At 49.2% G+C, this 26,557-nt stretch overlaps 2 protein-coding genes across 2 annotated transcripts; one reads left to right on the top strand and one right to left on the bottom strand.

Moving 5' to 3' along the window:
- Window positions 1–3,606: 3,606 nt before the first annotated feature.
- LOC122154262 (olfactory receptor 14A16-like) lies at window positions 3,607–4,542 on the bottom strand. Its single transcript, XM_042801616.1, has one exon. The coding sequence runs from the start codon at window positions 4,540–4,542 to the stop codon at window positions 3,607–3,609; it is 936 nt and encodes a 311-aa protein (XP_042657550.1).
- Window positions 4,543–17,398: 12,856 nt separating this feature from the next.
- Window positions 17,399–18,367, top strand: LOC122154261 (olfactory receptor 14A16-like). The gene has a single exon (XM_042801615.1). It carries the CDS (start codon window positions 17,399–17,401, stop codon window positions 18,365–18,367), a length of 969 nt encoding a protein of 322 aa, XP_042657549.1.
- The last annotated feature ends 8,190 nt before the right edge of the window (window positions 18,368–26,557 follow it).

The raw sequence follows: 26,557 nt of genomic DNA, 5'->3' as shown, positions 1-26,557 counted from the left end.
CCAACCCACCCAGACCTTTCCCACGGGGCTTCTCCCAGCCAGGCAGCTCCCAGCCTGGGCCATTGCCAGGGGGATGTCCTGCAGGGTCACACACGGGCACTTGGCCTTGCTGGGTTGCCTGAGGTTCCTGCCAATGCGTGCTCTCCTGCTCGTGGAGCCTTTTCCCTCAGCACACAGACCTGGAGACCTTTTCAGAAAAGACTCAGGCAAAGAGGGTTTTGAGTGCCCCAGCCCCACCTGCCTCTGCTGTTATTAAATCAGCCTTCCCATTCAGCAGTAGCCCTGCCTGTTCCTTCTTCAGCCTTGGTCTCTAATGAGCGATTGAAGCTCTTCCTTTTGCTTTTGACTGTCCTTGCAACCACTGGCTCCTGGCAAGCTTTTCCTTCCTAAGGAGAGTAAAGTCAAGACATAGAAATTTGTCCTTTGTAAACTGTCCTTGCTGTCACCTCCTGGCAGCTGCTTCATGGTCCCTGTCAGAGCCAGCCCTGTCCCTGTGCTGACCCAGCCTCCCTGCCCCATAAATGCATTATCGTCAGGGGAAGACCTGTGGTGCAAGGAAGGGTGTCTGCCAAGCAAAACCATGGTCACTGGAGAAAGGGAAGCAAGGGCAGGCTGTTGCTCTGCTAGGCTCTGTTACTGCAAGATCTCTGTAGAAAGACAAAGTATCTCCCTCCAGGAGTTGGTTTTACACCTTCTGTCTGTTCAGGGTTGCTCCTTGGGAAGAGCACCTGGGATAACATTCCAAGGTTTGGACAAGCTTCAGCTGACTCTCAGCAATGCACCCTTTGATGAAGGGCAGGTGACGGAGCTCCTTGGAACCTGCTACAGCAACCAAGGCAGCAATGATGGAGAGATGTCAGTAAAGGAGGGGAGATGCTGAGTGGAGAGAGAGGTGAGTTAGTTGTGTTGACGCCTCCAGCCTGGTGTGGAACAGAGGTGCAAGATGCTGTAGGACAGCTTGTGGTGGAGACAGCCATGTGCTCTAAGAAGCAACATCTCTGTGCATAATTTTTATTAATTCTTCAATTCTTGCAAATAGAGGAATTTCCAGAATGTAGCCTAAAAAAGGAATATTTTAATGTTAAATAGTTTGGTTTTGTTTTTTTTGTTTGTTTGTTTGGTTTTTTTTTGTTGTTGTTGTTTTTTTGTTTTTTGTTTGTTTTTTTTTTTTTTTTAAAAAACCTTGTTTTTTCAATTTTCTTCAGTTTTCATCTTCTAGATCAAGGAATATCTACATTCTCCAATTTATATTGACCCTGGGTGTGCCCTGATGGAGTCTGACAAAGCATGTAGGAAAAGCAAGCTCAGTGAGGTCACACACTATATGGCCAATCTTGATCACTATGTCCCCAACACTGACTGACATGTGTCCTATCAGCCACCGGGGTTTTTTCAGCTCTAGTCTTTCTGTCACAGGAAGTTGTTTCTTTATTGCCAACATATAATAATAAAGGTTCATAGTTCAACAGAAAAAAACCTAAAGAAGCCTTTTGAACCTCCACTTCCCACAGTGGATGACTGTGGGGGGTGTACGTGACAAGGGGTTGGTGGCCGGAGGGGCTGCAAGGGTGGCCTCTGTGGGAGGAGGCCAGGGATTGCCCTGTGCCAGACAGAGCTGTTTCCAGCTCCACAATAGACTCAGTGCAGGACACTGAGAAGCCCATCAGCAAATCTGGTCATGCCCCTGTGAAAACTTCTTCAGGAACTGGCAGCAAACACCAGACTGGTAAAGGTGGAGAGAACAAACATATTGAGAAACAATGGAGGGAACACCAAGGTAGGAGAAAGAGGAGGAGGCGCTCCATGGTGGAGCAGATCTTCCCTGTAGCCCATGGAGGACCAGTGCCAGAGCAGAGCAAAACTGAGGAAAAGAAGGAATAACAGACAAAACCTGTTATGTGCTGGTTGTGACCCCCCATCCCAAACACCCCTGTGCTGCTCGGGATGGGGGAGAGGAGCCTAGAGTGAAGGAGTGAAGCTGAGCCTGGGACAGGGAAGAGGAAAGGTGTTGTTTTAACATTTGTTTTTTTTCCCTATGACCTGTATTCATAGTTAAATCTCTGTTTTAACTGACAACAAAATGAATTCATTTCCCCCAAATCAAGTCTTCAAGTCTTGCCCACAATGCAAACTGGGAAGTGATGTCCCTGTCATTGTCTCCCCCCAGGAGCCTTCTCATTCCCATTCTTCCTATTTTCTTCCCCATCCCACTGGGGTGGGAGAGGGAGTGAGCGAGCGGCTGGGTGGGAGTTTGGTTATTAGCCATGGTTAGCCCACCACAGCAGTAAGATGACTCAGCTGGTGGATGAGAGGAGAGCAGTGAACGTCTTTCAGCTCAATATTAACAAGGCTTTTCTCAGTGAATCCCATCACAGCCTCACAGGCATGAGTGAGGTGGACTGGAAACAGGATGAAAGGCCGGGTCCAGAAGGCCATGACCCATAGCACAAAGGCCCCTCGGGAGCTGATCACCAGCGATGTACCCCAGGGGTCCATACTGAGTCCAGCTCTGTTAAACGTCTTCACTGATGAACTGGAAAAATAGGACAGAGCGCAACCTCACAGCAAGTGCAGACAGCCCTTCTCTGGGGTCTGGCGGGGACAGCACCAGAAGAGAGGCCGGGCAGGGCTGGCTGGTGCCCCCATACAGGCACTGAGACCAGCAGGAGGATGGAGATGGTTTAGCAGCAACTCTCACCCATAAACCTGGGTGAGCAGCCAGTGCTGGAAATGACCAGCGAGATAGGCTGGGGGGTGCTGCAGAGCTCTGGGCACTCACCCCACAGCCCCAGCCCCTCGGAAGGTCACAGCAGCTCCTGGGGCACAGAGGGCTCTCAGCCTCCCCATCAGCCCCAGGGCTGGGGCCAGCCATGCCATGAGCAGACGCAGGCCAGCGTCTCCCTCTCTCTGCTGCTCTTCTCTCCAAGAGATCCTGATTGCCCAGTGCTGGCAGCCCCTCTGTGCCCGTCCCTCTCCCCAGCACAAGACTCCTGCACTGGGGGCTCCCCAGGCAGCTCCTGCTGTGCCAGCCAGAGAAAAGCTGCCCAAACTGGTGCCTCCAGAAATAGGTCTGCTCTTGTCATGGGATGTCACCTCAGGCACGGCCCTGAGCTGGCGGTGCTGCTCTGCAGGGCAGTGGTGGCTGAAAGCCACGGGGAGATGGTCCCAGGGAGATCCTCATGGATCAGCCATCATTGCCATTGCACTGGGCACCCCCACGTGAAGGGGCAGCACAGGCCTATTCCCTAACACATCCCCCCATGCCCTCCTGCCCTGAACCCCTGGAGAACCCCAGCACAGCAGCACGCTCAGCGGGGCAATTCCTTCAGCCTGTTCCTGACCTCAGCTTTGGAAGAACAGACCAACCTCCAGACATCGACACTGAGAAAATCATTTTATTACAGATATGTGACATGGGAGGCCAGCTGTACTGTCCTACTAGATAAATGCACAAAGGCCTCTCTGTCAGAGAGGCTGGATCATGTCTCTGAGGAAGAGGAGTGTAATCAGATATTTTGGAAGAAATAAGAATTTCACAAACAAAATGCTGAATACAAATAAATATTCTAAGACAAATTGGAAATTATTTGAAGAGACATGGGAAGCTTATTCCTGCTGACAGACAACTGACTGAATTACCTTCTTGAGTGCATCCTTGATCTCCTGGTTCCTCATGCTGTAGATGAGGGGGTTCACTGCTGGAGGCACCACCGAGTACAGAAATGACACCACCAGGTCCAGGGATGGGGAGGAAATGGAAGGGGCCTTCAGGTAGGCAAACATGCCAGTGCTGATAAAAAGGGAGACCACAGTCAAGTGAGGGAGACACGTAGAAAAGGCTTTGTGCTGTCCCTGCTCAGAGGGGATCCTCAGCACAACTCTCAAGATCAGTACATAGGACAGCATGATCAAAACAAAACACCCAAATGCTACACAGATACTAACGAGAAGGAGCCCAACTTCCCTGAGGTCAGAGTCTGAGCAGGAGAGCTTGAGGATCTGGGGGATTTCACAGAAAAACTGGTTTACAACATTGCCTTGGCAGAGGGGTAGGGAAAATGTGTTGGCAGTGTGCAGGAGAGAATAAAGCAACACAGTGCCCCAGGCAGCTGCTGCCATGTGGACACAAGCTCTGCTGCCCAGGAGGGTCCCGTAGTGCAGGGGTTGGCAGATGGCAACGTACCGGTCATAGGCCATGATGGTGAGAAGAGAAAACTCTGCTGCAATGAAGAAAACAAAGAAAAAGGTCTGGGCAGCACATCCCATGTAGGAGATGTCCCTGGTGTCCCAGAGGGAATTGGCCATGGCTTTGGGGAGAATGGTGGAGATGGAGCCCACGTCAAGCAGGGAGAGGTTGAGGAGGAAGAAGTACATGGGGGTGTGGAGGTGGTGGTCGCAGGCGATGGTGGTGATGATGAGGCCGTTGCCCAGGAGGGCAGCCAGGTAGATGCCCAGGAAGAGCCAGAAGTGCAGGAGCTGCAGCTCCCGTCTGTCTGCAAATACCAGGAGGAGGAACTGGGTGATGGAGCTGTTGTTGGACATTTGTTCTCTGCAGGCAGGGAGGTTGAACTAGAAGACATTGACAAGTTAGGACAGACTTCTTTTATTCAATCTTATGCTGTTTCCCTAAAAGTCTCCTCAAAATTATTTCTCTTTCTTTGGGGGAAATATATTCAATTCCTTTTTATGAGCTCAGGTTTGTGATGTTGCTGAGGAGATATTCTTTGAAGGGACAGGTATTCTCATCTTTCACAAAAAAAGGCTCCCTGTGCCCCAGTACAGAGTCAAGAGAATGCTGGAGCAAGTCCTGGCTCTCTGCTCCCTGGAGCTCTGTTCTGCCAGGAGTCATTTCTGTGTCCCCATGTCACTACCCTGACAGTGCTGCCAGCCCCTACCCCACCCTCTGTGTGCTCAGCTCTGCCCTGCAGACCCCTCCTGGCAATAGGGCACTGCCCAGGGGCATTCCCTACTTCCAGATTCAAAGGAGAACAGCAGGCAAAAGCAGAACCCTCAAAGGTGATGCTGGTGTGTCTGTAAGTAGAGGAGTAGGTGAAGGCACTTCATAAAGTCTTTGGCAAATGTGTTGATCCCTCAGTTTAACAGTTCAGGAGTCTCAGTGACATATTAAAATTTCACAGCCCCTTGCTACGTTTTCTTAGAAGAAACATGAGATCATACACCCTACAAAGGTTCACATTATTAAGGTGGCTCCTGCTTTGAACTTCCTCTTGAAATGCCAATGTCCTAGAGGTGATCTGGAGCTGTGAGCATCCCTGATCCACACAGCAGCCTCTGGAGAGCAGAAGGAGCCTGCCCTGGCGGGGGGCTCTCCTTCCCCCCACAGCTTCTCCCCACAGCGCCGTGGGGAGCTCCCCGGGCAGGCTGAGTGCTGACCCTGGCAGGCGACAGAGTCCCTGCCCCAGCACACAGCCCCCTGGGGTGCAGGGACCCTGCTGGGAAGGACAGCCCTGGGCACCCCTGCCTGCACACCCGGCTGCACACCCCTGCAGCCGGCCCCGCCAGAAGGCAGCCCTCATGCCCTGGCCCTCGCAGGGGGCACCAGGGAAGCCCTGCTCGGGAGCAGATCCTCCTCCTCCTCCTCCTCCTCCTCCTCTAGGCAGGAGGCAGATTCCTGGCGGCTCTGCCGCCTTCCCCAGATCCCTCCCCGAGCTGCAGCTGCATTGCCCTGCACCCCCAGACTTACTGTGGCCAGGGCCCTGACGCTTTCTGCTCCTCGGAGCTCTCAGCAGCCTCCCAGCCCAGGCTGCCTTGAAGCTGTGTGTGCCTCGCTGCTCTGCCCTGGGTGCCTGCAGGCAGTGCCCCCAGCCCTGCTGCGCTTTGCAGAGGAGCTGCTCCTGGGCAGAGCTGTCTCTCTGCAGCGCTGCCCATTTGCCAGGAGCTCCCTGCGGCCCAGGAGCCCGGCCCAGCTCAGCACCACAGCAACAGCCCAAGGTGCCACTTGCTGTGGCCCCTCTGTGCTCCCTCCAGCTGTCCCTGGAGCTCCAGGGAACCTGCTGTGACACAGCCTCATGCAATCAGTGGTTTTCCTTTCATCATCTCTGGAGAGACTCTTAGTTTCAGTAGTAGCATTTCCCCTATCAGGGAAAGAGTTGGCTCGAATAATCACCTTTTCTTGACTCATCTTTAGGCAGGACAGCCAGACAGGGACAGATAGGGTTCTCCTTTACCCCTGCTGAGGGAAGGGATTCAGCTGAGTCCAGTCAAGGCATCTCTTCCTGTGTTTGATGTCCTGAGACTCAAAGTAGACTCAGCTCACTGCCATTACTGCCACAATGATTTCAAGAGGTGGGATTCCTCTTACCTGTCTTCATATTATCATTAAACGTGCTCCTGCAGGTGAGCTCCTTGGCTCAGATCCCATGGTAATTAATGAAGGGGGAGGCCAGGAGTGAGCTGTTCAAATACAAATGTCTGGTGACAGCTGAGGTGTCAGGGGTGGCTGAAGTCATGGGCAGGTACCTGCAAACTCAGATGGAGCAGTTCACAGAGACAGCAGGGCAGCATCTGTGGGCATCCTCTTGGAGGCTGCTGGGAATTGTCTTTGGCCAACTGAAATGACAGCTGATGCCCAAAATAAGGGCAACTGAACCTGTCCCTTCTCATTAAGTTCAAGGCATTTTGCAAAGTTATTCCTCTGAGCAGCTGGAGTCATGTGTTATAGGGACGGCTCAGTCTCTCTCTTCTCCTTCTGCTGTATTTACTAGATGGCCACTGACGACGTTGGCAGCGGTTTCATGTTCATCCCCACATTGCCTTACCAAATCCAGGGAATCTACTCAATCTCATGTCCAAATCCAGGCCCACAGAGCTTCATGAGAGGTCAGGGCTGGCAGGGACAGCACAGGAACTACAGGAAAGCAATTCCCATTCAGGGTTGGTGTAAGACAAACACCCCTGACACCATCACAGACAGAGTGATTTGAGGCATCAGCCATCAGATGCCACCAGAGAAGCAAGATCTATCTCTCCTCTACCCAACAGCTGCAGGCATTGCATGAACACAAATGCCCCCACACGAGGTCTTCACCCACTCTCTTGATGATTCAATCAAGGAACAGACCAATCATTTTCACAGTATGCTTGGGTAAATCTTGTCATCAGGGATAACTTCACTTCCAACAAAGGCCCTCACAGGCAAAAGGGATATCACTGAAGTAAAAGTATTTCTTTCCAGGGATGCACTTCTCTGGCACTGGGGACATCACGGTTTGCTCACTCTCTTGGCATCCAATTTCAGCTTTATGTTTCCATCACCACAAACTCTGGCCTGTATCTGCTCTGAAGCAAAGCCTCTGAACACATGGGGACTGGGACACTTGGTACCACGTTTCCCTGAGACAAGTCAGAGCTTGGCCTGGTGCTACCCCTGAAGTGCTACGACCCAAATGTGCACTGATGCCCTCAGCCAGGAGAAGAGGGCGCCTGTGGGTTTTGACATGAATGGAGAAACTGCCATAATCTTTCCAAAGCCCCCCAAGGAAGTCTCTGGCTGGAGAAGCCTGGGCCTCACTGGGGACTTTAATGGCCCCGGCATTTTCTGGAAGAGGAACACAGCAGCATGCAAACAGTCCGGGCGGTTTGGGGACAGCTTGTTTTCATAGCTGCCAGATGGGCCAACAAGGGCAATGCAAACCTGGAGCTGATAATTGCAAGCAAGGAAGAGCTGGTCAGGGCTGTGAAGACTGACTGTTGGGACAGTGACAGCGGAATCCGAGCTCCTGAGGGCAGTGAGGAAGGGGAATAGAAGACTGCAGATGCCAATACTCAGTGGAGCAGATTTGGCCGAATCTGGGGAGTTTTATTGGGGATCCCACTGTCAGTAGCACTGATGGGCAGCAAAACCAAGTGTACGTGATCTTCAAGGACAGCATCCTCCAAGCACCGCATTCTTCTGTATCAAAAATCATCTGAAACTTGAAAGAGAATTCAAGGGCAACAAAAAAAGATTTTACAATTTTAGGAACAGTCCAAAAAGAAATAAGGGTAATATGTGGTCACAGTTGAATATAGTATGAGTAGGTGGCAATAAGGCTGAGATACTTCGTGTCCTCTTTGCCTCATATTTCACCAAGAGGTTCTCCTATGGCATTGTGCCTCAAGGCAGGACTCTAGAGGAAAACAGCCAATAGTGGAGGGGAATCAAATCAGGGGCTACTTGACCAAACTCAAATGTTACCCATCAAATGGAACCAGATGTATCAATCTGTCTTTACACTGGGGGAGAGAAAGTGTCATCAGCTTGCTCATCCTTGTCCATGGCCCATGAAAAAATGTATGAGAATGTACAGAATGGTTTAAAAATTCTAAAAATGAAATCTTCTTTACACACTGATTACAACGATGACTTTTCTGCATATGTTTCAGATTTTGCCAAACATCCTCATTCATGGGTTGATTCAGTTGCCCACGAAGTGGTGGCTATGGCCTCCAAGTTACACTGGGGTAGCTGAAGCCCTCACATTTGACTGGAAAATGTGACCCCGAGCTGATGGGAGACTTTCCTGAGCAGGAGTTGGTTACAGACACGGTGAGCCAAAGCAACTCAGTTGAGACAAGTCATTTTTCTCACTTGAGTAGAAGAGGAGGCCTGGAAAATTGCACCCAAGGTGTCCCCTCTTGGAAGTGAATGAGAAATGAGTGGGTCTAGATGCTGCAGAGCCTACTTGCAGACCCACCTGTAGCCCAGGTATACTGGGATGGGTGCAGATTTGGAAATCCAGAAGACAGCATATTTTATCTTCGTCTCTTTGCTTCCCTCTGTGAACTGATGGAGCTCGTGACTTGAGTTTGTGAGTGACTGTGAGTGAATATGGACAGAGTCTGGGCCAGGGCATGCCCTGGGGATTCTTGGTATCTCTGCTTGACAGAAAATATATTTTCCATTGCTCTAAAGCCACCTGCAGTGTGGAAAGTGGACTTTGGAGGATATAAGGTAGAATTAATATAGAGCAAAGGACTGTATTTTCTTTTTTATTGAACCGTGCCTTCATTTGGTTTTGGTTTTTGGCAATTAAGAATCATCCTTCTGTGTCTGTGTGCACCTCGATTCCCAAGTACAGTAGGAGGGAGTTGGTGTGAATGGGCTGAAACGTGCAGCTACAGACCTGCGTGGAGAAAACTCAGATTGAAACAAAGGTGCTGTAAGTCCCATGAGAGAAATGTGGGATTGGACATAGGGACAAACACTGTCCAGAGGGTGTCTGACATACAGGGTCTAGACTTCCCTCCATATTCAGACTTAATCAGGAGATGCTCTAGAATCAGTATCAATTGCAGTTGGGTCATATCCCTTAGTGTGTAAGCAGAAAAATAAAGATTAGTGGAAAAAGAAGAGATTTTTTTCTTATTGACATTTAGTACTGAAAAATTATCACTGTGATTACAATCCTCAAACCTCAGAAGAATTCAACCCAGAAGAATTGAGGAATTCAGTTCTGCTAAGAGACTTGACTTGTGCAGGCTTTTTGCATGTTAATGAGCCCTCTGGTGCCAAGTTGCTGAACTGCAGATCCTGGAAAGGGATTGAACTGGCCTCTAGAGAAGTCGGAGTCAGCAGGAACCCTCCAAGTTCCAGAGGGTGTCAGTGATTGCCACCGAGGGCCATCACTGAAGAGCCCATGGAGGGAATGAGGAGACAAGGTCCCTGTCCCTGGGGGTGGTGAAGCAGGAAGGCAGAGGCACTGCTGCCAGCCTGAAAATCAAATGTTCATGTGGCTGTGAAAGCCCTTGATGTGTTTCCTCAAGCAGGCTGTTCAAGCCCTGACCCCCATAGCCTGGGAATGGGGATCCTTCCCCTCAGGGGATGCTGAGGGCTCTTCCCGGGGGCAGTGAGATGTAGGGGGGTGTGATGCCGAGTGCAGGACAGCGGGAGGACTCCTCCCAGGCTGTGAGGAGGGTAGAGGAGGAGGCAACAAAACGCTGTGGCTGTAAGGAACTGGTGTTCTCTCAGGGACCTCAGTGGAAGAGACAGCAGCCATCGTCAGAAGGACAAGGCTTTCCGTTGTGTTGGGGGGTCCCAGCCCCGTCGGAGGGGACATTCCCACCATAGGCTTTCCTACACTTGCCCATGCCTGGGCCTGTTTCTGTGAAGATTTTAACCCACACCCCTGCTTCCCCAATTCACTCTGATCCCATGGCATTCCAAGATTTACTGGTGACACTCTGTCCTCAGTCACTATTTGTTCAAACACAAAACTGTCATTTTCTCTTTTTTTTTTGCAAATTGCTGTGAGTTCCCTATAACCTGTGGAACTTCTTCCAAAGGCCTGCTATTGCTCCTCAATTGTCAAAGTTATCCCTGAACCCAGCCTCACTTCAATCTTCTATATAGCTCCATGTCTCAGCACTGAACTGCACACCCTCCTTCTTCTGATGCCTCCAAATCAAAACTCTACCTCTTTCACTTCTCTACGATACACTCCCACACCTCCCTCTGCCACACACCTCGCATCTTCCTTTCTGTTACACACACACTGCCACCCCCCCACACACACACACTCTCTCCCTGCACTCCCATCTGTCTCACACACCCTTCCTCTTCCCCTGCAGCGATGGGACCTCAGCCCAGGAGGTTTGTGCATCCTCCAGGCTCCTGGATGTTTCCTGAGGCCCATCCAAGTGTGGGGAGTGAAGGAAGGAAAGAGAGGTGTCTCAGCCTCCCCATCAGCCCCAGGGCTGAGGGCCAGCCATGGCATGAGGAGGCGGAGGCCAGTGTCTCCCTGTGTCCCTTGCTCTGGTCTCCCAGGCATCCTTATTGTCCCCTGCCAGCAAGCCCCTCTGCGCCAGCCCCTCTCCCAGGAAAAGACTCCTGGCCCAGGGGCTCCTCAGGCTTCTCCACTTACCCCAGCAATAGAGAATCTTGCTCCAATCTGGTGCATTCAGAAATAGGTTTGTCCTGAGTGGAACAGGTGAGAAGGTAAAGAAAATGCAAAAAGACATCCAGAAATTGAAGTAGGGGATATTTCCCAAATTAAGTGAACTGTCTTAATCAAAACAACATAAGATCTTAGGGTCCACAGACACAGACTCTGGTTACAAATTAAATAACTGCAGCTAGATATTGGCCAACCACAAGATTTAGAAAGAGAACTAAAGATTTTTGAAAATGAGCTAGAGAAAGATGGAACAGCATCTCAGTTTCTAGCAGAGGAAAATATTTTCACTAACATAAGTGGCAATAAATGCAATGCCTTCACTGGAGTCTGGGAATTCAAACCTAAGTCTTCTTCAAGTCCCACTGGTTCTTCTGGGAAGGCCCAGGTTCCTGTGGGCTGCCACCATGGATCCTGGTACCCTTGCCAGCACATTCTTGGGGATGACCCATAGTTAAAGTAACTTAGAATGTTCAGGTAGAATCTAATTAATCTCATCCATGAGCTAAGGCAAACCCTCTGTGCAGAGTGAAGGACAGTGAGTGCTGGCCTAACAGGAAGCAGGATGTAGATCTCTGGTATAGGAGCTGTCTTTCTCCTGCCATGACCAGTGCAGATTACGCTGGAGTTAAAGCCCCAGTCCAGCACCAACGGAGTGAAGACCCACGGGCACTACTGCAGATTGATTTCGTGGGTCTTCTGCCAGTGACAGCTTGAAACACCAAATGCATCTTGGTAGTAGCACATCCTATTAGTAATTGGACAGAAGCCCCTCTTGCATGGTTGCCACCACTGAAAATCTACTGTTTAACAGCGTCATTTCTTGATGGGGTGTGCTGCACAGCACAGACTCTGATCTCGGCTTTGTCGCAGTCATTATGCACAAGCCCTGCAAAGCCTGAAGGCACCACGTCCCAGGCTGGTTCTGTCCAGCCGTGGGGCAGGGGAGAGGGAAAGGCCAGGAAAGGGGCTGGGTTTGGCTGTTGAACGTGGGCTGCAGCAGAGATGAGGAGTCAAGGGATTGGGTGGGGAGAGATGGGCAAAGGCAACACCAATGGTGGTGGTGATTGCGAGGCCACCACTGCTACAGGAGCCTGATTGGCCAGCAGCTGGCCCCAGAAATTTGGGGCCAACAAGTGCATCACAAAACCACTCATCCCAGCAGAAACAAGCTAGGGACAGAGAGGACGGGGAGAGGCAGGCCAAGGGCAGGTGGCAGGAATGGTGATGATGATGAGGTGGCTTCCACTGCAGCAGCCTGACTGGCCCTCAGGAGACATGCTGGCCAGCAGGCATTCTGAGGTCATCCAGGGCATCTGAGAAGCCACCCAACAGAAATGACCTCCTGGGGGAGGGGAGGGCTGAGGCAGGTGGAAGAGGCCCACCTGCGTTCTGATTCTGGGGGCACCTCTGTTCTTGTGACCTGAGCAGCCATGGCAGGCAGGAGGGCAGGCAGGGCTCATGGCCTCCCTGCTCAGGACTAGCCCTGAGACTGCTGGAAAATCTTTCCTTATCTCCAGGGTGAACATCCCCTGTTTCACCCAACCCTCCTCTTTCAGCCTCTTAACATGCTCCATGGTGGAAAACCCCGTTCTGTATTCTTGCAGACCTCCTCATTGGTGTGGAGAGGCTGCAGGGAGCTGCCCCTCAGCCTTCCCTTCTCCAGGCTGCACAAGCCCAGCTCCCTCAGCCTCTCCTCACAGGCAAAGTGTTCCAGCTCGGCCTGTCTTGGGGGCCATTCACTAAACCCCCTCCAGCTTGCCAACATCCTTCCTGTACTGGGGATCTGCAATCCGGACACAGTAACCTGGACAAGCCCCTCTCGTGATCTCCTGGCCGTGCTGCTGGCCACAAAGGCCTGGGTGCAGCTGGCCTCCCTTGCTGCCAGGGCACACGGCTGCCTCCTCTCCAACCCACCCAGACCTTTCCCACGGGGCTTCTCCCAGCCAGGCAGCTCCCAGCCTGGGCCATTGCCAGGGGGATGTCCTGCAGGGTCACACACGGGCACTTGGCCTTGCTGGGTTGCCTGAGGTTCCTGCCAATGTGTGCTCTCCTGCTCGTTGAGTCCTTTCCCTCAGCACAGAGGACTGGAGACATTTTCAGTTCAGAATTAGGCAAAGAGGGCACTGAGTGCCCCATCCTCACCTGTCTCTGCTGTTATTAAATCACCCTCACCATTCATCAGCAGCCCTGTATTTTCCTTCTTCTGCCTTGGTCTCTAATGTGCAATTGAAGCTCTTCCTTTTGCTCTTGACTTTTCCTTTCAACCACCAGCTCCAGGCAAGCTTTGCCTTCCTAAAAACAATGAGGTCAATACATATTAATTTGTTCTTTGTAAACTGTCCTTGCTGTCACCTCCCAGCAGCTACTTCATGGTCCCTGTCAGAGGAGCCCTGTCCCTACATTGACTCAACCTCCCTGCCCCATAAGTACATTATTGTCAAGGGAAGACCCGTGGTGGAAGGAAGGTGTCTAGGGCAATCCAAACCATGGGCAGTGGAGAAAGAGAAACAAGGGTGGGCTGTTGCTATGCTAGGCTATTGTACTGTAACATCTGTACCTAAATAGATAGACAAAATGGATCCCTCCAAGAGTTGGACTTGAACCTTCCATCTATCCAGCACCTGGCCCTGGGATCCTCTCATTCCCCTGCTCTACCATGCACAAATTCTGGGTCCGTGCAAACCTCCTGAATTCCAACAAGGCCAGGTTCAAGGTCCTGGCCATGCATCGGGGCAATCCTAAGCACAGGTACAGGCTGGGCAAGGAGTGGATTAAGATCAGACCTGCAGAAAAATACTTGGGGGTAAGAGTGGATGGAAAACTGACTATGAGCCAGCAACGTGAGCTCGCAGCCCAGAAAGCCAACCGTGTCCTGGGCTGCATGAAGAGAAGAGTGGCTAGCAGGTCGAGAGAAGTTTTTCTCCCCCTCTACTCCGCTCTTATGAGACTCTACTTGCAGTGCTGTGTCCAGATCTGGGACCACCAGCATAAGAAGGACACAGACCTGCTCCAGCTGGGCCAGAGGAATCCATGAAGATGATCAGAGGGCTGGAGCACCTCCCTTGTGAGGACAGGCTGAGAGAGCTGGGGGTGTTCAGCCTCAAGAAGAGAAGACTCCAGGGAGACCGTCTTGCTGTCTTCCATTAATTAAGGGGGTCCTGCAGGAAGCATAGCAGGAGACTCTTGATCAGGGATTGTAGGGAGAGGTCAAACGTTAAGGTTTAATGCTAGAAGAAGGTTAGATTGAGATCTAAGGAAGATATTCTTTACTGTGAGGGTGATGAGACACTGGAACAGGTTGCCCAAAGAGGTGATGGATGTGTCCTCCCTGGAACTTCTCTAGGCAACCTGTTCCACTGTCTCCACAATCTCATGGTAAAACATTTCTTCTTTAAATCAAATCTAAATCTAAAAACGTTGTCCCTTGTCCTGCCAATACAGGCCCTGATAAAAACCCTCACTTGGTCTTTCTTGGCCTATGACCACACTATTTTAATACAAACAACTTGGCGAGTGCCCAGACATCTCCCAAGATGGGGTTTGGAGGCCTCAAGCGCATGAGCAGTATAGGGAGTTTGAATGTAGTAGCATAGTGGAGTGGAGACACTGGACAGTCTAGGAGTAGACTGACTGTGCTTGAAGAGAGGTTTCAGAGCTGTTGATTTTATTCATAGTGGAAAACAGCATGAGAAAGAAATAATGTCATACTGTGCAGCTGGGGAAGGCCAGAGTGGACACAAGCAGCAAAGCAACACATCACTCAGAAGGATTCAGGATCAGCCCAAGGCTTTGTGTTTCAAGCAAGAGCCAGGGAGGATGGTGAGAGATCAGGAAAGGAATGAAAAGGCTCAGGTGGGAGCGAGGTGAGACAGCTGGGGGGATGAGGACAGCCTCCAGGGAAAGAGGCACAGGGGATGCAACCCCTAGAGGACAGCCTGTGGTGGAGATGACAGAGGGCTGTGGGAAAGCTGAAAGCCCCAACAAAGTCAACCCCTTCAAGACTCTTGACTATGGCTGATGTCTCTGCCACTAATGCCTGTGAGGAGGCACTAGTCCCTTGCAGCACAGGGAGCCTCATGGCCTCCTTGTGCATCCTCAGGAGCCTGGGAGGTGCACATCTCCATAGCCCCTACCCCAGGCAGAGCCCTGAGGAATGTGGGAGGGACAGGATCTCCCTTCCCAGGGGCTGGGGGTCATGGCTTGGCCATTTGGTTAATGGGCTTAGGGCTTGGAACTTTGGCTTAATGCAACACATTCAGGTTTACTCAGCATTTGCACCACCTTTCACTTTTAGTTTCTGACTTGTCATCACTGCCTCCAGATTTCTACTCTAACAGGACCCTGAGGAAGCTTTGTCAATAGTGTCCTCAGTGGGAGCCATTAACAGTGCAGGAAACTTTGGAGTTTGTATCTGATACTGACTCCTTGAGAGGTTTCATCACCTACCTCTCAGTGCCTGAGGTTCATGGATTTGGCACCAAACCCTCCTGAGGGGTCATTAAAGTGCCTTGGGCTGTTGCTGTGGTGCTGAGCTGGGCCGGGCTCCTGGGCCGCAGGGAGCTCCTGGCAAGTGGGCAGCGCTGCAGAGAGACAGCTGCTGCCCAGGAGCAGCTCCTCTGCAAAGCGCAGCAGGGCTGGGGGCACTGCCTGCAGGCACCCAGGGCAGAGCAGCGAGGCACACACAGCTTCAAGGCAGCCTGGGCTGGGAGGCTGCTGAGAGCTCCGAGGAGGAGAAAGCGTCAGGGCCCTGGCCACAGTAAGTCTGGGGGTGCAGGGCAATGCAGCTGCAGCTCGGGGAGGGATCTGGGGAAGGCGGCAGAGCCGCCAGGAATCTGCCTCCTGCCTAGAGGAGGAGGAGGAGGAGGAGGAGGAGGAGGAGGAGGAGGAGGAGGAGGAGGAGGAGGAGGAGGAGGAGCTGCTCCCGAGCAGGGCTTCCCTGGTGCCCCCTGCGAGGGCCAGGGCATGAGGGCTGCCTTCTGGCGGGGCCGGCTGCAGGGGTGTGCAGCCGGGTGTGCAGGCAGGGGTGCCCAGGGCTGTCCTTCCCAGCAGGGTCCCTGCACCCCAGGGGGCTGTGTGCTGGGGCAGGGACTCTGCCGCCTGCCAGGGTCAGCACTCAGCCTGCCCGGGGAGCTCCCCACGGCGCTGTGGGGAGAAGCTGTGGGGGGAAGGAGCAAGCCACTGTAGGGCAGGGTGGTTCTGCTCTCCAGAGGTAGCTGCATGGGTCAGGGCTGATTGCAGCTCCACATCACCCCTGGGACATTTCACAGGGCACTTTTCAAGAAGGACATCAAGGCGGGGGCTACTGGGCAGTAAAGGAACTTTCCAGGATTGGTGCTTTCACTCTCCAGCTGTGATGGTAGGTAGAAATGGTCATGGATCTGTTCAGGTTTGCACAAGAGACAAACAATCCTACAGCATTACAGTGAGTGAGGAACGGGTTTATCAGGAAACCTGCTGAAGTCCCTTCACTCACCTCAGCCTACAGAAAGCATTAACATCACCTTTGTGGTCTCTTCAGGGTTTATCTGAAATTCTCTTCAAGACTTGCCAGCACAGAGATCCCCCTGGTCAGTATCCTGCTGCCAGGAGGTGTCTTCTGGGCAGAGCTGGGGACATGGTGGGTGGGATGGGATCCGTGAGCACGGACAGGGAGGAGATGTGGGGACAGAGAAACAGTTCCTGGCAAATAGAGCTCCCAAGCAGGATCCCAGGGAGTGCTGAGCCATCCCTTGGGTGTTGTCAGTCTCCTCGCAGATTCCTTTCCTTCTCTCTGCCAGTGCCCATGTCCTGCCCTCTCCATCATAACTGCACCTCTGTGGTGGTAAAATGATTTTTCAGACCTTTCCATGCAGATTGGAGAAATAAGACTCCCCTGCTTTCATTAGAGTCCATTACTTTTTTTTTTTTTTTTTTTTTTTTTTGAGAACAATTTTTCTGTGCAGTCATCCTCCAGATAGCAGAAATGAAAGCACAGGGCAGCTGGGAACAAGCTTTATTGATGCTGCTGCTCTCCTGACTCTGCACTGAGCAAGAGACAGCTGAGCCCTTTTGCCTGTCTTGTCTTAAGACTCCACACTTTCAGTCATAAAGTTGAGGATTTCTAGAAGTAGTACTCACTAGATGTGATGATGGTAGAAAATAAAAGGCACAGAGAAAGTTATCATAACACATGCTAAACCTCTCTTCTGCATCCCACTCTCTTGGGAGTCATAAGTGCAGATATTAAACATTTCTATTAAGGGTGAATTGCATCTGACAACCCTTGTGAACACTGGAGGAGACAAGAACCAGCTCCCATGTCCTCACGGCAGCAGGGCAGAGCTGGCTCCTTGGCAGCACATGGGCAGAGGTCCTGATCCTCAGAGCAAACAAAGGAATTGTGTTGGAATTGGGAGTTGGAGGGAGGGATTTTGAAGAGAAATGCAGTGGCTTTGCTTGCAGGCTGTCACAATTGTCCCATCTTTTCCTTCTTAGGCCGCTGTACCCATGTCAAGAACCAGCTGATGTCCAACAGCAGCTCCATCACCGATTTCCTCCTCCTGGCATTTGCAGACAGACGGGAGCTGCAGCTCCTGCACTTCTGGCTCTTCCTGGGCATCTACCTGGCTGCCCTCCTGGGCAACGGCCTCATCATCACCACCATCGCCTGCGACCACCACCTCCACACCCCCATGTACTTCTTCCTCCTCAACCTCTCCCTGCTCGACCTGGGCTCCATCTCCACCACTCTCCCTAAAGCCATGGCCAACTTGCTCTGGGACACCAGGGACATCTCCTACCAAGGCTGTGCTTCTCAGGTCTTTTTCTTTTTTCTAATGATCTCAGCAGAGTTTTATCTCCTCACCATCATGGCCTATGACCGGTACGTTGCCATCTGCCAACCCCTGCACTACGGGACCCTCCTGGGCAGCAGAGCTTGTGTCCACATGGCAGCAGCTGCCTGGGGCGGTGGGATTCTCACTGGTCTGCTTCACACAGCCAACACATTTTCAATACCTTTCTGCAAGGGCAATGCCCTAGACCAGTTCTTCTGTGAAGTTCCCCAGATCCTCAAGCTCTCCTGCTCAGGCATGTACCTCAGGGAGGCCGGGTTTATTGTGATTAGTGTCTGTGTAGCATTTGGGTGTTTCATTTTCATTGTGCTGTCCTATGTGAAGATCTTCAGGGCCGTGCTGAGGATCCCCTCTGAGCAGGGACAGCACAAAGCCTTCTCCACGTCCCTCCCTCATCTGGCTGTGGTCTCCGTGTTTATCAGCACTTCATTTTTTGCCTACCTGAAGCCCCCCTCTATCTCCTCTCCACTCCAGGACCTGGTGGTGGCTGTTCTGTACTCAGTGGTGCCTCCTGCAGTGAACCCCCTCATTTATAGTATAAGGAACCAGAACCTTAAGGATGCAATTCAGAAACTGGTGACCAGATGTTTTTTTAGAAGGAATATACTGCCTATCTTCTCCATATCACTTTTAATATAACTCATTACAGTCTCAACCTGTCTTTTATATATTTTGTAGTTGTTGATGTTATTGTTGATTTTTTTTTTTTTCGCTTCTGATTAAGTTGTCCATAAAGTGTTTTCACTATTCATACCATTTCAAATTCATTAGCTATCTGTCTGGTTTGACCCAGAGACAGTGTAAATGAACTTCCACACCCTCTGCATTTAAACACTAAAAAGGACCCTGCAGTGATTTTTTTGTCTGAGGCTTTTTTTCCAAGACCTTCTCTGGAGCTGCTGCATCAGCTCCTGCATACAGAGTCCCTGTGCAGCAGATCTGTGACAGAGCTGGCCTCTCTAACAGCATCTCCATCATGAAAGGGGATCTCCTCAGGCCAGTGCCCAAACGCTTAGGGATTTTTCTAACATGCCCAAGGAATAGACTCCAAAGAGGACTCTTTCTCTGCTTGTTTCCCCATGGGCTCAGTGTGATGGCTCCCAGTATGGTCTTGCAGGGACTGTGGAATGGCTCAGGTGTTACTTGTTGGACGGCACCCACACAGATGGTGAATGGTCTCCAGTTAAACTCCCTGGAGCTCTACAGCATGTGATAGGACTGATGGCAGATGATTTTTTTTCTGGAAGGAGTCTGGAACTGCCAGCAGAGTGCAGGTGATCTAGGTGATCTGCAGGATCAGCATGTGCCAGGAGGTCAGCAGTGAGTGGAGCCCACTGAGCACAAACGTGTCCAAGGTGGAGGGACCCAGATATAATGTGCTAAATCTGGGTGTGAAGTGTTGAGTGAGGGCTCTGCACCGCCAAGGGACACAGCAGGCACAGGGAAAGGAGCCTGGTGAGTGATTTGTTCTGCCATCACTGGACTCCTGTAGACTAGGTCCAGTACAGCACCCAAACACATCTTGTGGTGTTGGCTATAAGGCAGGGTACCTCTGAGCATCCTCCATGGCCACATAAGTGCTTCTGTGGGAGGCAGTTGGTGGCAGTGATGTCCCTGAGCTGGGTCTGCCTCCCAGCATGACCAGCACAGCCCTGTAAAATCACCATGTGACCCCAGACAAGCCCACTTGTTCCTCAGAGCAGCACCAGCAGCTCAGGGGCTGTGGAGAGCATGGAAAGCAGGTGCAGAACTGGCTGTCCAGGCCAGCACAGATGTGCCCACCTTGAGGAAAGATCCTTTGTAGAGGCGGGATGTCCTGGGAGAAGAGCAGGACACCGTGTGCACGGAGGGCAGATGTGGAAAGAGAAATTCTTTGATGTAGGTGCCAGCTGAGGGCAGCGGGAGCTGCCTGAGGAGCTCCAGAGCCAGGACTCTGCGCTGTCCTGGGGAGCGGGGCTGGCCTGGGGGCTGCAGCCTCCTGGGAGGGGATCTCCAGGCCACGACAGCAGGAGAGACACTGACAGTGACCTCCATCTCATCCTTGCTGTGGGGCCAGACCAGACTGGGCTGGGCTGCTCTGCTCAGCTGGGGAGAAGGCTGGGGAGTGGGGAGAGCTGGGAGGGGGTTGAGATGTCTGGGTGCAGCAGTGCTGGGCAAGGGATAACAGCGCTGTACCGCTGAAGTGTGTGAGTGTGCAAGGTCAGGGCACACAGCTGTGTCCTCGCACAGCCAGGCCTCTCCTGGGAGAGACATGAAGGACCATCAGAGCAGGAGCTGCTCTCTGCCCGTGTGTGCTGGACACCCCAGGAAAGCTGCCCCAGAGTGATCGTCACACACCAGCCAGTAACAACCACCATTACAGCACAGGCCTCTCACCCCAGCTCAGAGAGGTTGTTTGCCACCCCCCCACTGCAGGGTCCCGGGGGGAGCGGGGGGGCGAGTGGCCGTGACACAGTTTGGGGGCCGCCAGAGGGAAAAGCGGGGCCGGGGAATTCTGCAGGAGTTCGAGGTCAGGGGTACTGAGATCCACACGGACACGCCTGCAACAAAAATAGCCAGAAGTCTCTTCAGGGAGGGAGAATGTGGCGTAAATAAACTGAGATGACTGACAGATGAAATACTTGATAGAGGACGTGGAAACCAAAATTCTCAAATATCTGCAGGAAGAAAATTCAGTCAGCCATACAGAACAAAGCGAGTGTTTTAAAAGGAGTAATTAGCACTTTTCTGGGTTAGCCAAATCTCTGCATACAAACATCACTTCTTCAGAAATACATTACTAAATAGTAGGTTATTCTCCCAGACAAACAGTTTACATTTACATCCTGACAGGCAAAGAACAACCTTCAGCATCGGAAAGAACATGGATTAGGTTGAAAAGTCTCTCTCCAACCTTGCTGCTAGGATCATGGCTTTCATATTTAAAGCACCTAAACCACTGCTTTTGAGAAAGTGCCCAACTGGGCTGCTGAAAACAACCTAAACCAATGGCCTGGAAAATTCAAATCTATGAAAGTTGATTTCTTCTTTGATCCATTTCTTCTCAAAGCCATTTAAACAAACTTTGCAATCCTAATTTATTGCTGAAGATGTCGCAGCAGTATTACAAAAAAGCTTCTCATGGTTTAGCACCTGTCATTAGCTAAGCATCAGTTTTTAAAATTCACTTGGTAGATTACAGCTTCACACTGTACCGTGTTTCTAACTAACCTGAAACATACTTACTTCGTAATCCTTGTGATCTAGAAGACAAAAACCTTCAATAAGCTTCACAAGACCCCAAGGGACGGCAAAGGTAGTTGGGAAGCAGTTGACTGAAGTGTGTTTTATTCGGAAAGGAATGCGTGATATTTAGCAGCAAGCATGTTGCCTGGTATCAAGTACCTAATTAAGGCTAATAAATGTGTAAGGCCAAAAATGTATCACGTGACATTTAGAAAAACATAATGAAGTAAGAATATAAAAGGGTGAGAAGCAGAAAATACTAATGTATTTAGTCTTGCCATTTGGAGCTCTTATAACCTGAAGACAGTCAGGTCCCAACCACAAAACTGCATTCTGCATAAACAGCCAGAGAGAATTACTCTTTGATTTCTGTGGAGGCGTTCAAAATGTTCACTTTAGATATTTAAATACTTCAGTTATAAACTCAGGCTCCCTCTTTAGTCAGTGGAGCTACCAGTCAGACATTCAAAACATTTGAACGTCCAATGATTCATTAGTAAAGCCAACAAAATCTACAGTTGGTTATCTTCCTCATTTCCAGAGTATATAAAATAAGGTAAACTATGGTGGTTTTGCAATACAACTTAGCGCTGAATTATTAAAATTGGATGAAAACCAGTTTTATCTTTACCATTTCTTAGTAAATGTGTTTTCTCCTATCAGAAAAGACTTTGCCACAAAACATTAAAAAAACAGACAAATCATAAAAAATACGCAGTACTAAGAAAAAAAAAATCCAATGCTTCTGTCTACAACTTAATTCTAAACTAAATGTTTTCACTCGCATTGTGTTTGAAGCATAAATTAAAAACTGTTATTAAACATGCAGGTGCCAAACATTTAAGAACGTCTGTGTGCACAAAATGAAGGTGTAATAGAAATAACCAGGAAGGATACAATTGCATGGCTGTAGCTTTCTTCAGTGCTTTCTAACAAACAGAGATCCAGCACGGCCTGAAATGAAAAATTAACAGTTTTTAATCTCCTTTTATAAATCATAAAATCTGGCGGGGTTTGGGGGCTGGTGTTGTTGCTACTGTTTTCAGTGAACATAAACACTCCCATATCAACTAGCAGGTGGGTATTTCCCAGTGCCTCCTTCATCTCTCCTCCACAACTCCTCTCCTCGGTCTCCGAACTGGGAAACCATTCCATCAATCATCAAGCAGCCAGAATCCCATTTTCCTCTGGAACAAAAGGGAGCAGGGATTTGGACACAGTAAAACACTGATTCCAGACTCTCTGTGTAACAGATTTCCTCCAGTCAAAACAAAAAAAAAAAAAAAAAAAAAAAAACTCCCATGACTCAAAGAAAGTACCAACCATACAAAGGCACGGTCATGACTTGACACGCAACTGAAACATTTCTGAGCCAGATGAAAGATGTTCATTAGTTCATACTGAATTATTAAAAGAGTTCAAAAGAGAAACCCTAAAAGCTCTCCTGTTACGGGAAAAGTTGCAATGACCTTTTAGTTTTCAGGTTTCCTTTTTTGTTGTGTTACTTGTAATAGAAAGGAAGTGTAAACAGAGATTTTTAAGTGCCAAAAATAACCACTCTCCTACTGTCTAACAGAGGAAACGTAACAGTAGCCAAATACCAGGACTAGTCTTTATCACAAATCTAGAGCCTCAAACTGGAGTGTTCCAATACACAGCTGAGAGACAACGTAATGGACATTTCAGATTTTGTTCTCAGCATCTCACTTCTGTTACTGAAAAAGAGTTCTTTTCAGAGAGCTCAGCATGCAGGTAAGTTGTATCATCTTAAGCAGCATCTCTGTTTCTATACACGTGCCATTACAATCACAGACGGCTGAACCTTTAAAAAGTACTTTCTTCAAAAGTCCATCTGTCTTCTGCTGACTGCGACGCTGCCCTTTAATTTCCCAGTGACAAAAAGCAGAAGCAGCACACTAGAGGCTGTGTGCTGCTGAGGAACACAGGAGCCTGGAGGTCAGTTACTTGAGGAGTAAGCTAAGTAAGATGAACTTGAAAGTCAGCACCTCCTACACTGCAGCTTCCACCTGAACTCCTCTTGTAGCATCTTGTTCACAGGGTCAGAGCCTAAGCTTCTTTAGGCCTTTATTTCATTTTCAGTACCATTTCCAGAGAAAAACCTATGATCACCTAACCCAAGCTATATCCCCTCTATGCTGGGAAGCCAGGCCAGGCAAGAGAGTTGACATTCGGGAGTGACTTTTAGCCAGCAGCCAGCAGAGTGCTCGCTGTGCCAACGGTGTGTAACTCTGTCTTATTAAATTGCACAGATTCACTTGTGAGGAGGAGATTTAGAGCAACAGTTATGACCATCCATTATTAGACAATGAAAGAGATTAAAAAATACCACCACATTCTTTCTTCTACGTCCAAAATAATTGTTCTGTGAACTCCGTGCTTTGCTGAACTGGAGATCACTGATCCTGTCCTAAACACATGATCTTTTTCAGTAGTAACAAATTATACAGATTAGCCAAGGAATGACGTACCCCACAAAAAAATGAGGACACCAACAAAGAATACCCAGCAGAGGTATATATAAATTTGCAGCACAGGGAAGTAACCTCTGTGCTCAAGAGAACACAGGCACCGCTGCGTTCAAGAGTACTCCTGGCAAATGCATTCAGTGTAGCAAACAAAACTGTCACTATAAAAGCCATTCCCTTCCACTTCTGAATTTGCCTTGGAAGTGTTCTAGCATTTTCCTGTAAGGCTGAACTTGATAAACGCGCAAGTTTCTGTTCAAGACCCGTACAGCAGCTCTGAATCAGAGGATAATTGTAGAAAGGTCTACACAAATGCATATGGTCATCTACAGGCAAGAAAGCAAACGCAAGTTAAAGAGGTAACATCATATTTTTAAACTAAAATCTTTGACTAGAAGGACAGAAGATCGTACAAGAGAAGCATCAAGCACAGGCAAGACTCCAACTCTGACAGAAGCCAGTCTTGTTTCTGCCTTTGCTAAAAGAGGTGTAAGACACAAGAGTCTCAAGTGCCAGTAAAGTTGATGGAGCGTTCAGAACATGCAGCGTAAACTGAAGCTCACTACCAAAAAAAAAAAAACAAAACCTCAAAGGAATGGGTTTTTAAACATGTCACATGAGCATTTATAAGACAATTAAGGCTGAGAAGAAAATTTATAATCCAGCCAAATCAAGAAGTATTTCCAAGGTGCATTTTTCCCTCAAGCAATAAATAAAAAGATCCCAACACACAGGTAATGTTTTTACTGGAAAAAGTACTTGCCGTTTAATAGCGATATGTTTAAAATCCCAACTATTTCAAGCTGTGGACACAAGCAACTCCTTGAAGTCTGAGGCATACTGCTCTTTCTAAAAAACACCCAGGAAAGAAACTGCTTGTATTATTCCACACTGTCTACCTGAAAACCCAGTAGAGTCTCCGCTTCACCAACAGAACTTCAGCACATGCTGTCACTGAGCCAACACGACTTGTTCTGGATGAAACATGTACAAACCCAGGGCTGAGCAGGTGTTCGTAGGAATCACTTACTGGAGAATCTCCCGGTTACAAATGCATTCCAGTTTAGGCTCACCTAAACCCTCTGGAAGGAGACTGGGCCGACAGAACCAGATCACCACTTGTGCAGACAAAGAAATGAGGCCAGTTACCCCTGGCTGAGTTGTCAAGTCTGTGAAACCTGATAAAAGGCACAAGATGATTTTTCTTATGCAAATCCTTTCATTTTGACAAAACTCCCTTCAACACCCTAATTAGAAATTATATAAATAAGAGGGTAGAAATCTGTCTTCCCATTTCTACTACATCACTTTCTTCTTTGATGACAAAATCTACCATCAGCACCAAAAGAAAAAGCAGCCCTACAAAGAACCAGATTCACTAAAGGATAAAATAAAAATAAAAAGAAAAGCCTGAACTATTAAATATACTCATGAATAAGACATTTCTTTTTCACATAGCAGAGATTTTTACTATAGCAAAGGCATATTGTTTTTTCCCTCAACATGCCACGGACAATTGATAATATAAAAGGCTATAGAAATTCAAGTAACTTAATTTACAAGTTACTCCTTTACTCTTCCTTTCTTTTTTATCAATTTTCAATATAATATTTGCAGGCAATTATAAATTTCTAGCCAAGAATGAGAAAGAATACTTTGCAGCATGACCCCACTCAGGTGCTGTCATTTCAACCCAGCTGCTCACAGAGCTTCTTGCTGAATGGAGCCTCCCCGACCCATCCACAGGAACTCCACAACACTTTCCCTCGACTCAGGGCACATGAAGTGTCAGCCCCAAGCTCCCAGATTCAAGCCCCTTCTCCCAGCTACAGCTGCCTGTCCTCCACTCCTCAAAAGCAACAAAAGCTCCTGTTCCACAATTCCAACCCAAGCAGAATTCCGAATCTTAATAAAACACACCAAAGATTTAGTACTGCTCTTGGCAAACCTCTTTCAGCAAGCTCTTGTGCTTCTCTTAGAAAACAGTTTCAGACTGTGCTAAGGGTGCTCAAAAGCAACTGGCAGCGCTGCAGAGACAGAAGTGTCTGTGGGTCAGCGCAGGGGCAAGAGCCATCGAACAGCAGAACACCTTTTCAAGAGTAAATATTAAATCATCAGCCCACAGAGCAATCTCAGAGTCTCAAACTACGCTCTTCAAGAACCACCTGCAATATCACATACCAGCAGGTTACTGAATAAGCTCAATTAGCAAGAATGATTTCAGGTGAGCAGAATGACTCCTGCAGGGGAGAATTCAGTCTCCACAGCGGCAGAGCCACTCAGCAGGTATTCTTTATTCGACGCGTCGGGGATCATTCCTGCTAATATGCATACCGCCGTAGTGGAGTTGATGATATTTCCACACAATTCACTTACACATGCATGGAATTCCCAAGAACTAATTACAATATTCATTACTTTTCCAAGAAATCATTATAATCCGTTGCCGCCCACTTCCACATGCACTACAGTCTCTGGGTGGTCTTCTAGGCCCCGCGGTGGTCGTTTCCTTCATCATTCTCATCTTCTTAGTCCTACCCAAAAGTGCACATCAAGTAGGTGTCACCATACCAGTGAGTAAAATTCCTCTTAAGAGGATTCAGCCATGTGCAAAAAACTCCTATTAGAATTAGCTTGGAATAAAAAAATATTCAGTCAAGCCTACCAACCAAATGACTGTTTATAAATTTGTCTATATAGGAGTAATGTGTTTTTGGCTGGGTAAGAGAGACTAAACCTGGGAAAAAATCCTGAAATGTTCGTGCTTTCAATGTCTGAAATAATGTTCAGTCAGAATAGGACTAAGTTTGCTTAATCACTTTCAACCTTTAAGACCGAACATTTGATTCAACACAAAACAATGTATCTATTCCTAATGGCATTCTAATGGAAAAATGCCTCAGCTTGGCACACGACTGATTTTTTTAACAGTTACGTAGCCATCAGTGTCTACTACACCTACAATTCTACTTCACACGTAGCAAAACCTCAGCCCGGTGGCATCAGGCAGAGCCCACACCACCGGCGTGTGCTGAGCAGAAGTGTTCCAGCAGCAGCAGTTGTTTCTCCCGGCCGTGTAACTTTAACAGCCTTTCCGTGGGGATGCTGGCAATCACTG

Source organism: Tyto alba, unplaced genomic scaffold (assembly GCF_018691265.1).
Source record: "Tyto alba isolate M040663 unplaced genomic scaffold, T.alba_DEE_v4.0 Super-Scaffold_35, whole genome shotgun sequence".
Taxonomy (NCBI): Eukaryota; Metazoa; Chordata; class Aves; order Strigiformes; family Tytonidae; genus Tyto; species Tyto alba.
This window is presented reverse-complemented; position numbering and strand designations above follow the sequence as displayed.

Bases quoted from the DNA above. Each gene is read 5' to 3' on its own strand.
- LOC122154262 (XM_042801616.1), bottom strand. From the start codon at position 4,542: ATGTCCAACAACAGCTCCATCACCCAGTTCCTCCTCCTGGTATTTGCA.
- LOC122154261 (XM_042801615.1), top strand. From the start codon at position 17,399: ATGTCCAACAGCAGCTCCATCACCGATTTCCTCCTCCTGGCATTTGCA.